Source organism: Suricata suricatta, chromosome 10, assembly GCF_006229205.1.
Source record: "Suricata suricatta isolate VVHF042 chromosome 10, meerkat_22Aug2017_6uvM2_HiC, whole genome shotgun sequence".
Lineage (NCBI taxonomy): Eukaryota > Metazoa > Chordata > Mammalia > Carnivora > Herpestidae > Suricata > Suricata suricatta.
This window is the reverse complement of record NC_043709.1, coordinates 57,346,905-57,359,075: the sequence shown is the minus strand read 5'-3', so window position 1 is coordinate 57,359,075 and position 12,171 is coordinate 57,346,905. Positions and strand designations below refer to the sequence as shown.

General features: G+C 45.2%; 1 protein-coding gene and 1 pseudogene across 1 annotated transcript; both read left to right on the top strand.

The window, feature by feature from the left end:
* The first annotated feature begins 736 nt into the window (after window positions 1–736).
* Window positions 737–4,762, top strand: LOC115305157 (annotated as a pseudogene).
* A 2,089-nt stretch (window positions 4,763–6,851) lies between these two features.
* Window positions 6,852–7,787, top strand: LOC115305156 (olfactory receptor 2AP1-like). The gene has a single exon (XM_029955466.1). The coding sequence runs from the start codon at window positions 6,852–6,854 to the stop codon at window positions 7,785–7,787; it is 936 nt and encodes a 311-aa protein (XP_029811326.1).
* The last annotated feature ends 4,384 nt before the right edge of the window (window positions 7,788–12,171 follow it).

The window sequence follows — 12,171 nt, the reverse complement described above, 5'->3', positions numbered from 1 at the left end:
CCAAGGTCTCAGTGTTAATAACAGAACTAAACTAGAATCAAAGTCTTCTGATGTCTGATACAAAGGTATAGCATATCCCCATCATGAAAAGGTACCCTTATTTAGTGCCATTTCTGAGCATTTTTAGCAATACAATTTAAAACAAAATGAATATTGTGAACAGGCTGGACATATATGGCTTTGGTTTGATAACTAGCCAAAATTATAGTGATGACAAAGTTGTCTTTGATGCCTTTTGACCTACTTATCAGTTTTCAAAAATATTTACAAACAGCAAAAACACACTCTTAAACACAGAGAACAGAGGGTTATCAGAGGGAGGGTGGGGAGTGGATGGTGAAATAGCTGATGGGGATTAAAAGTACACTTACAATGATAAGTATGAAAACTGTATAGAATTGTTGAATCACTATATTGAACACCTGAAACTAATATAATGCTCTATGTTAACAACACTGCAAATAAAATTTAAACTAAATTTAAAAAATTTTTCATCAGTTATTACCAACTACATTATCAACAACTATATCCTGGGCAGAACAACTATATCCTGAGTGAATTAGTGAATTCTGATTACAAATTCCCCTGGGCACCACTTGGTTTTTCCCCAGCATTGATCCCCTGAGTCTGTAACAGAAGAGTCTATAAAGCAAACGTCCCTTTTCATTGAACAGAACCTGTTCAGAAGCCTCTCAAATGACCTAAAACTTCAGAACCTCAGATTCCAGGAGGAACCATGGACCACAGCACGAGGAGGAAGCTTCCAGCCCGGCCTCAGACTTTCCCTGACCCTTCTGCTGCATGGTTTGGATGTTGACTAAGCAACAGAATTGTCTTTGGATAGCTACCTTTTGGATTGTTGCTGCTGAAGGGGAAGAGAGAGCTAGAGAGAAAAGAAGAGTGGATCAAGAGAAGACTTCTATGGAAATGTAGTCCTGTAACTATTTCTACAGAGTTGCCTTGACATCTCGCTGCAAGTCAAAGCTCTTTTCATGAAACCACAGAGGACTTGCCAGACTGTACACTCCCTGCTCCCTCTTTTGGGGATCCTCAGAGGCCCGAAAAACTTGTGTTGTCCCTGGGCTGGTGAGTTCCTGAGGCCACTTCTCAGGTAACCTGTCATTGTGCAGAAGAGGAGGGAGGGGCAGAGCATAGCTTCCCTTGCCAGGGCCCAGAAATGACCCAAGACCAAGGTTTCTGAATTACTAGGCACATTAGCTACTGTTCCTAGGAGCTTTCTTGTGCTCATTCTGAGGAAACAACAGGCTCAGAAACTTAAAAAGAAGAAGAAGCTAAAGTATAGTACTTTCCAAAAAGAAAATGAACCTCTTTACAAACACCGGCTGCTTGTGAAAGGAAACATAGGCAACAGGTCCCTAGGCAAAAATTTTCCAAAGTTTTTAAATCATATATCCCATCAGTGAAAACTTTTAAACAAAATTGAGGAAATATCACCAATATATGTATATGATAATTAAATTTTAAATTATTTACATGTAAAGATACAAAAGCATATGGTTTATGTTTTAAAACATACACAGAATATTTTTTTTCATAAAATAGAGTTGCCTGGCAATGTTATACTAGTCTTGAGTAAGACCTAAACCATAAAACTCCTAAAGAAAACATAAGTGGTAACCTCTTCGTCTTACAACACTTTTCTGGAGAAACAAACTTATTTAATAAGCTAAAAATAAATCCCATAGCTTAGCAACTTTAAGACATACATTTCAACATCTCTGAAACTGGGAGGAATCTTATGATTAATGGCATTTTAGCATGGGGTCATTGTCTAGTTGGGTCAGCATGTTTCTTTCTTAATGGCACATGAAATAATAGTGTGTCTCAAACTGAATTACACCTCAGGTTTTATGAAATGATGTAACTAGAAGACTCATATCCACTGCAGTGAATCATTTGGCACATCGCACAATGTAGGTGTCCCCTACACCCTACATTTAAAGAGCAATGAAAGGGACCAAGGGAGAAATGGGTCTTAGGCCATTGGTCTCAAATGAAAAAGAATGAGAGAAAATCCTTCGTAAGAATTCCATAGCTTTCTCCAAAGAAAAACCCCCTTTCTACTCAATAAAACAACATACCTAAGAGTCTCAGAGGATCTGATCAAGGTAAGAAAACATTCAAGAGGCTTCTACTTATTTTTTAGGTTCTCACCATGGCCCTAGGCCAATAGTTAATATCTGTGAAGTTTACCTTATCAAAACCTGGGTGCAGTAAGCCTCACTGTATTTCATTTCTTGTCAGACTGCCCTAGCAATCTTTACAGGGTTTAGCTGTAAAGGTTTAGGTAACTAATCACGTGCCAGAGATCAGTATGAGAAAGGGGTCTGAGCACCTGAATAGACATCTTTCCAAAGAAGATATACATATGGCAAACAAATACATGAAAAGATGCCAACATCACTAACCATCAAGTAAATGCAAATCAAAGCCACAACGATATGTCATCTCACACTTGTCAGGGTGTCTACTGTCAAAAAAACGAGATAACAAGTGCTGGTGAGAATGTGGAGAAAAGAGAACCATTGTGTACTGTTGACAGGAATGTAAACTGGCACAGCCACTATGTTAAAGAGTGTAGAGGTTCCTCAAGAAATTAAAGAGAGAACCACCGTATAACCCAGCAATCCCACTTCTGGATATGTATCCAAGGGAAACAAAATCATTATCTCAAAGAGATCCCTGTGCTCCCATATTCATTGCAACATTATTCACAGTACCCAAGGTATGGAAACAACCTAGTTGCCTATCAATGGATGAAAGGATAAAGAAAATGAGATAGATAGGTAGATAGATAGATAGAGAGATAGAGAGATAGATAGATAGATGATAGATAGATAGATAGATAGATAGATAGATAGATAGATAGATAGATAAAGGGAATATTATTTGGCCTCAAAAAAGGAGAAAGTCCTGCCATTTGCAATGACATAGATGAACTTGGAGGCCATTATGCTATGCGAAACAAGCCAGACAGAGAAAGACAAATACTGTATGATTTGTCTTTATGTTTATATATAGAATCGAAATAAAAAGTCAAACTGGAGGAAACAGAGTAGAATGGTGGTTGCCATGGATTGGGGTAGAGGATGAATGGAAAGAGCTTGGTAGAAGGGTACAAGCTTTCAGTTATAAGATGAATAAGGTCTGAAGATCTAATGTATAACATAGTGACTAGAGCTTTCTGACGGTCCGTGTCCCTTCTGCTAGCAGCTCTTGGTCTTTAGCCACCCTAGTGGGCCCTTGAGGGTCCCAGTGCCTCACTCGGGGCCTACCAAAGGGAGCCCAACCCCTGGGGCATCCTCTCGGGCAGGAGGCTCCAGGAACCCTGGCACTTGCCAAAGCGCCAGCTCCAGCCTAGCTCCCCGTGTGGAAACCGTTTGGGGCTGCCGGGAGCGAGGACTGTGGGCAACCATCAGCTTCGCGGACGTAGTGTACTGCTCCTGGTAGGAGTGGGGGTGTCTGCGACCCACGCAGACGTGGGGTCGGAGGCCTACAGCCATCTGGGCATGCTTGGTGAGACCCCACCTCCCCACTCACCGGCCCACCCTCCCGCAGGCACCGCAGTGGGAGGCCCCAGGCCTGGAAGTCGGGACAGAAGGGGACGGCCTCCCAGCTGTGTGGGCTTTGTATTCTCCTCCCCTAATGTTCCGAGGCACTAAACCAGCTTTCATCTGGGTGGAGGAAGAGGCCGACCTGTGGGGCCCTGATGGCCGGGATCCGGTAGAGTGACCGAAGCAGAGGCAGGTTCCAGAAAAGGATAGGAAAGGACTGAGGCACCAGAGAAGATTCTTTCTGTGGAAGCTCGGCCTCCTGGGCTGAGGCTCTGAAACATCCTTCTGCTGGGCTCCCTCACAGCTCGGAGCGGCCGGTCAAAGCAACCCACTGAGCTCACCTCCGACTCTGTACCTACCCCCGTCCCCAGAGTTGACCAGCATCACGGCTGCTAACATGCGCAGTAGGAGTTTTGCCTGGCGCTCGGTCCTGGTGGCGCACCTGTGCACCCACGCGGGCGAGAAGCCCTTCTGTAGCCCTGACTGTGGCGAGGGTTTGGCCAGGCCTCCTCTGCGAGCAAGCACCGGGCCAGCCATCGCGAGAGCGGCCCCACCGCTGCCTGGTCTGTGGCCAGGCTTCACGCAGCGCTTGGCCCTCCACGCAGACCGGAAGCCCTGTTGCTGTACTGACTGTGGCCGCTGCTTTAGCCAGAGCTCTGCCTCTACCAGCACCAGCGGGCCCACGGCGGTGAGACTCCCTTCCCCTGCGAGGACTGTGGTCGCGCCTTCAGCGTCACGTGCACGCGCACACCGCAAGAAGCCCTACCCCTGCCCAGAGTGTGGGCGCTGCTTCTTCAGAGCTCAGGAGCTGCGGCGCATCGGTTGACCCACAGCAGTCTCCGCCCCTACCCCGGTCCCCAGTGGAGCAGGCGCTTTGGCCAGAAGTGAGCCGTGACAGGCACCAGTGAGTCCATAGGCCTGGTGCCGGGGGGCACAGGGGCCAGGGTGCCAGTGGGTTGCTTCTGGCACGGTGGGACCTGGACCCACCATGGGCTTCCAACACTACCCAGAAATATTCCAGGAGTGTGGGTGATGCTCTCAAAGGTTGCAAGCCAACGGGTGGAGATCTAGACATTGCCTTAGGCCCAGGCTGGGCTCAGGGGCCTGAACCTCTGTGGCAGCTCCGGGGAGGTTACAGAATTCTGGGCAAGAGATGGACCTGGGGGTTGAAGAGCATCTTACAATAGGCCTTCACAAGCTTGATCTGCTGACACCTTGTTCCCAACTGTCCCAGACTCTAGAAGCCCGCTTTGTGGAGTTGTGACATAAGGTAAGCCCCTCCACAAGACAACCACTGTGGGGAAGAAAAAGCTGTTTCTCAGCTTAGACAAGAGGCCTGAGATAGACGAGAACTTTGTTTTATCCATTGTCCTCTTAGTGCAGAATTTGAAAACCGATGGCCGTGTACTGAACCTGGCTTGCAGCAACCTTTGAAAAATTAGTTTTGGCTCAACCAACATTTTTTAAATGTTACAAATTATTGGGTAAGATTTAAAAAGATATTTCACACAAAAATTTAGGTTTCTAGCCTCTTCAAAGATTTGGCAACTTGACCTGAGCTGAGGGACAGCTGTTTGGTGTGCCCACCACTCCATCTCCGCTCCTGTCCCGTGCCAGCTGGCAGTTGTCATTGTTTGTCCATGTCTCTGGTAAAGCAGGCGCTCTCCATCTGGCATTTTCTCCTCATTTGCATGACCTGTTGGCCTCCTGTAGTCATTTGGGTGTGCACACTGGTGTACATCATTCACGTTTTTCTGTATCAGGAATTCAGGCAGACAGCATATATGTGAAAGGGTGGCACAGGAAGAGAAATAAAGCAGACTTTATTATTTAAAAAAAAAAAAAGACCATGGTGGCTATAGTTTATAATACTGTATTGTGTAATTGAAATTTCCTAAGAAAATAGAACTTAAATGTTTTCACAAAAAAAAGTTAATGTGCAAGGTGATGGATGTGCTGATTAGCTTTGGGGTCCTTTCACAATGTATACATATATCAAATCATCACAGTTTTACTTATAAATTATACCTTGATAAAGCTGGGAGTAGGGGGAAGGAAGTCTGAGTAAGACACTCCCTCTCTTCCAGTAGTTTACAATCCAGGTACAAACATCAGACAACTTTTAATAAGGGTTCAATGTAAGCAAACAGCAAGGTAAGTGAAAAAAAATGCTTCTTATTCCAAAATACATGCTATATATGCAAGCAATGCTTTAGGAAGTAGGAAATTTTGTTGTGAAACTGAAAGTTGATGGAGGAAGGTGGGTGGGAGATGAGCTAAATGGGTGATGGATATTAAGGAAGGCACTGGTCAGGGTGCCTGTGCTGCTCAGTCAGTTAAGCATCTAACTGCAGCTCAGGTTCATGATCTCATGGTTTGTGGGTTCAAGCACCGTATCAGGTTTGGTGCTGACAGCTCAGAGCCTGGAGCCTGCTTCAGATTTTGTGTCTCCCTCTGTCTCTGCCCCTCCCTCACTCGCCATCTGTCTCTCAAAAATAAACGTTTAAAATTTTTTCTAAAAAAGGAGGGCATTCAAAAAAAGTTGAGCACTGGGTGTTATATGCAAGTGATGAATCACTAAACTCTACTCCTGAAAACAATAATACACTGTATGTTAACTAGCTAGAACTTAAATGAAAGGTTTGAAGGAAAAAGAAAATTTTGCCATGAATACAGATCTGAGAAGACCAGTATATCTACTGATAAGGGAAAGGTAAGTGCTGAGATACACAGATGAACAAAAAGCAGTCCCTAAGCTCAAGGTATTTATGGCCTGGCAGGGAAGAGAGGTTCTATCCTACATCACTGATTCCACAGAAATATAACACAGAAATATTTTGTGTTACCAGAGCTGGAAGAAAGCAGCAGAATCAGCCTAGGGCTTACAGGAAAGGCCTTGTAGAAGAGGTCATACTTAGACTGGATCTTGAAGGATGAATAAGTGTTTGCAAGTTTTAAAGAAAACTGGGGAACAGCAGATAATTCCTGTGGCCTTTCTCAGAGGAAATAAAAGGAAAAAAAGAGGAAAGAAAGAAGGAAAGGGGAGGGTAAAGTCACTGACATTCAATTCCTCAAAGATTCTGAAAGATCTAGGCTGATTTCTGACTAGGGAAGAGTCTCCAGAAGCTTCTGCTCTGTGTTCCTGAATCCATAGGGAGATATTGGACAGGTAAAAGAATGATGCACTTTGGCAGAAATTTTCGTCTTCTTCATCGTAATTTCTGATGCTCCTATCTGCCCAGGTTGCACATTTCTGGAAAGGGCTGAGGCCCCACAATGGCCAATCAGACCGTAGTGACTGAGTTCTTTCTCCAAGGCCTGACAGACACCAAAGAGCTTCAGGTGGCAGTTTTCCTGCTCCTGCTGCTTGCCTACCTTGTGACTGTCTCTGGAAACCTGGTTGTCATCAGCCTGACCTTGCTGGACACACGCCTGCAAACCCCAATGTACTTCTTCCTGCGGAATCTGTCCTGCCTAGAAATTTGGTTCCAGACTGTCATTGTGCCCAAGATGTTGCTCAACATTGCCACAGGGACCAAGACCATCAGTTTTGCTGGCTGCATTACTCAGGACTTTTTCCACATCTTCCTGGGGGCTACAGAGTTCCTCCTCCTCACAGCCATGGCCTATGACCGGTACATTGCCATCTGCCAGCCCCTCCACTACCCCATCCTCATGAGCAACAGAGTGTGCACACAGCTTATCCTCACCTGCTGGCTGACAGGATTCTCCTTCATCATAGTGCCTGTCATCCTGACCAGTCAGCTTCCATTCTGTGACACCCACATCAACCACTTCTTCTGCGACTATACCCCTCTAATGGAGGTGGTGTGCACTGGGCCACAGGTATTAGAGATGGTGGATTTTACCCTGGCTGTGGTGGCGCTGGTCAGCACTCTGATGCTGATCACCATATCCTACATCCAGATCATTCGGACAATTGTCAGGATCCCCTCTGTCCAAGAGAGAAAGAAGACTTTCTCCACCTGTTCCTCCCATATCATTGTGGTCACCCTGTGCTATGGCAGCTGTTTCTTCATGTATGTGAAGCCGTCTCCAGGCAAGGGGGTTGATTTCAACAAAGGAGTGTCCCTAATCAATACAATTATTGCCCCCCTCTTAAATCCCTTCATCTACACTCTCAGGAACCAACAAGTTAAGCAAGCAGTGAAAGACCTGATCAGGAAAATGGCGTGGCTCCAAAATAAATGATGGCCCTAGAAGGCACCTTCCAAGGAAACATGACTCTCCTCCCCAGAGTCCAAGAATTACACACACACACACACACACACACACACACACAAGTATTTTCAAGGTTAAGCTTTCATGAATAGTCTCTTCAAAATCCTCAAAGTTATTCCAACTTCCACCCATTCCCTTGTCCTGAAGCCACACCCATATTTTAGGTATTTGTTATGGCAGCACCCCACTTCCAGGCACCAAAATCTGTATTAATTACCTAATCCCCCTTAATGAGTTACTCACAAAACCTAGAGGCTCCTAGCTTCAGTGGGCCAGAACCTGAGTGATTAGCTTGGTAACTCAGGCTTAAGGTGACTCATGAGGTTGTAGTTAAGCTGTCAACAGGGCTGTGGCCTCATCTGAAGTCATGATTGAGGGGGCATGTACATCAAAGTTCACTCACTTGGTTGTCAGTAGGAATATCCCTATGGGACCAAAGCCAATGCTCCCTGTAGACCAGGGAAGGAGGTGAAGAAAAAAGAAAGAAAGGTAAGACTGGGGCAGGAATCTGAACAGGGACCACTCAAAACACAATAGTGCTGGGTCACCTGGGTGCTCAGTCAGCTAAGCATCCAGTTTGGCTCAGGTCATGATCTCACGGTTCGTGCGTTTGAGCCCCATATTGGGATCTGTGCTGACAGCTCAGCCTGGAGCCTGTCTTCAGATTCTGTGTCTCCCTTTCTCTCTGTGCCTCCCCTGCTTGTTTCTCTCTCTCTCTCTCTCTCTCTCTCTTTCTCTCTCTCTCTCTCTCTCAAAAATAAATATTTTTAAACAAGTCTGGAAAAAGAAAACAGTAGTGTCCCCCAGTAACAAGTCTAAATGCCCCTCTGTTTGGGGAGGCAGCTCTGAAATTGCAGGAAGACAGGCTATGAACCAGACATCAAGGGGAAATTTGAGCTGCACACACAGTCACAGACTTCAGATTCCAGCTACACCATCATATGCACCACTGCTAGAGTTCCAGAACTTAGGCCTCACTCACCCTCCTGACCTTTCCCCATGTTCCTCATGCCAAGCCCATCATATTCACCCCACTGTCAGCCTCCTCTTCCTCTGCTCCCAAGATAGCATGATCCTGAAAAAATAGGAGGCCCCCAGACCTGGCCTGTTCTGGCTTCATGCCTCTCCCTTCAAACGTGGCCCCCACAGCTGCTCAGGAATCCCTTTCCTCACCCTGAAATCCCTGACAAAAGTCCCTGGGAGACAATATTTCTCTCTTCAGTTATGATCCCTGCCCTTCCCCACCCTTTTTCTCCTTGGTGAGTTCATTACATAATTTTCAGAAAAGCATGAAGCTGTGCAGCCTAAGCCCAAAAAAACTCACTCCTTTCACCTCAGTGTATCTCTGGCCCTGCATCCGCTTTCTCATCCTTACCTCCTCTTTCAAAGGAAGAGGGGTCTCTGGATCTCTGTCACCTCAGAAGACACAACATGGTGCAGGGGGTATTAAAGAGAACATAGGGGTGCCTGGGTGGTCCAGTCAGTTAGTTGTCCAACTCATGATTTGGGCCCAGGTCATGATCTCATGGTTCACGAGATCAAGCCCCACATCAGGCTCTGCGCTGACAGCACAGAGCCTACTTGGGATTCTCTCTCTCCCTCTCTCTCTCTGCCCCTTCCTGTTGGCCCCCTCTCCCTCTCTCTCAAAACAATTAACATTCTTTTCAAGAAAGAACACAAATTCTTAAGCTAAGCAGGCCTGTATTTAGATGCTACTTTCTCCTTCCTTGATCAAGCAAGATACTTTTTATCTCTCTGAGTCTTGGTTTCCTCTTCTAAAAAGTAGTCTGCAATAGAAAATATTTGATGCTTCTAGCCCTTTTCTTATCCTCCAAAGCCCCTCACAGCTCATCCTTCACCCCAGAAGTGAGTCCCTATTGCCTTTGCTCACTTGCCTCCACCATGTTGCTTCTTTTGAGGTAATAGGGATGCAGAAATACCTCCTCCTCTGAGAGGGGTTGGTTCCCCAAACTACCTCCAAATCATTTCTATTTGTATTCATAGTACCACCATCCTTTCACTTTTGGGGGCTAGACATTTCTCTTATTTTTAAGTATTTATTTTAGGGAGAACACAAGAGGGGGAGGGGCAGAGAGAGGAAGACAGGTGATCCAAAATGGGCTTTTTACTGACAGGCTTACAGCAGAGAGCCCTATGTGGGGCTCGACTCACAAACGGCAAGATCATGACATGAGCCGAAGTCAGACACTCAACTGACTGAGCCACCCAGGTGCCCAGGTTAGACATCTTAAAGCCATCACTACCCTTCCCTGCAATCTGTCGCCCACCCCTGCTGTTTCCTCCCTCAAGATGGCTCTCAGATTCACTCTACTCCTGTATTTGAACACTCTGCACACAGGCCACACACCAAATATGACCAACTATCAGAGACTGCAGAGGTGGTCTCATGGTCTTTGCTTCCATACAGCCACTTTCTTTGGTAAGACCCTCCCATATTGGGTTTGGCCATGTGGCTTGCTTGAGATATTGTGACACTAGCAAACATAATGCAAGCAGAAATTCCAAAAGCCTTTGAAGCCCTCTAACTGCCATGTGAACAAGCCTGGGCTGTCCTATTGATGATAAAAGACCCAAGACTTCTTTATCACTATCACCCTTGCTGATAATAATCACACACACACACACACACACACACACACACACACACACACACCCTGCCCAGGTGGCCAGGTGGCTAGCAGCCAACTGGGGATCCATGAATGAGCCCATCAAAGATCAACAGAAGAACCACCCAAATGAGCCCAGCCCAAGCTGTCAACCCACTGAATCATGAACTGAATAAATGTGGTTGTTTTAAGTCACTATTCAAGTGGTTTATTACTCAACAAAAATTAACCAGTACACAAACCAAAAGTAAACATATACGGTAAACAGATGTTGTGTGCCGGTTAAGGATCCAAGATTAAGAAGTGAGTTGGAGTTAGCCTGGTCAGGTCAGGAAAGAGAACTTCATCTCTTCTCATCCATGGCTATAGACCTGAGAAAGTTACCCAGAAATAGGCCCTCAACAGAAGGCATACTGAGGCAACATTATTTACTTTTCTTTTGGGACATTCCATGTCCTCATCACAGGTAATTTGACCCCTAAAGTAAGACTTAGATGGGAGTGTGCGCCCAGTAGACTTTTAAAGTCTTATTACAAGGAGCCTGATTTGAACATTCTCTATGTGAAATGAGGTTTTTAAAGTTTCCCAGAAAGGGGGCACCTGAGTGGCTCAGTCAGTTAAGCATCCGACTTTGGCTCAGGTCATGATCTCACGGTTCAAGCCCTGCACTGGGCTCTGTGCTGACAGCTCCAAACCTGGGGCATGCTTCAGATTCTGTATCTCCCTCTCTCTCTGTCCCTCTCCCACTGGCACTCTGTGTGTATCTCTCTCAAAAATAAATAAACATTTTTTTAATGTTTTTAAATAAAGTTTCCCAGAAAGCTGAGAAACTTCATGGAACCTCATGTCCGCACACTCTTGTCAGGAGCATTTCTGGGACACCTTCTTCCAAGAACTCTGTCTCCAGAGAATAAAAATTCTCACATGAAGGCCATGATCTATAAGAAAGAGACCTAGAGCTACCCAGGCTGAGTGTGTGGATACCTGTGGAAAACAGACAGGAGAAGGATGTACTGATTCACTCACTTCTCAGCCTGAATCAGTCTTAATTGAATGTAGCCCTTTCCTTCATCCACACCCAGTGAAGACACAATTTATGAGCCACGTCCAAAGCAGACAAACGCTTTGTGTGCCCACAATGTATTCTCATCTCAAGCATCAGCAGACTGTATTTGTACCTCATAAATTCATTCCATCTTCTGCTTCGAAGCTATTAGGATAATTTCTTTGTGAGGCCCCCACCAGAACTGTGGAATGAGGAGAGAGACTGAAGACCCAGGTCGCCACTTACAACCTGCACAGGCAAATGAAACCAGATTCTCGAGTCGTGAAACCAATATTCCGGAGACAATCGGGGAAATGGCTCCCTCTAGTGGGAGTTTCTATTTTTACAATGTCACATACACTCCACAGTTTTTTTGTTTTTTTTAATATAACACTATTTTTTTAACATATGCAATTATTTTCCATCATTTACAATACACTCCAATGTAGTTACAATGACACTCCAAACAGAAAAGCAAAGAAAAAAATCAAAACACCAACTTCTATTTCATGTAATTAGACTTATACAGAAATTAGAAGGTTAAGTAACAACTAATCACCTAATTTCACAGCTATCTGAAGTGGCAATCGTTATATAGCAGCTTATCTATGATACATTCAAGATACATGATACAATTTATTACTTGCCCATAAGCTACAACACAGCCTGCTTAATACCTTTC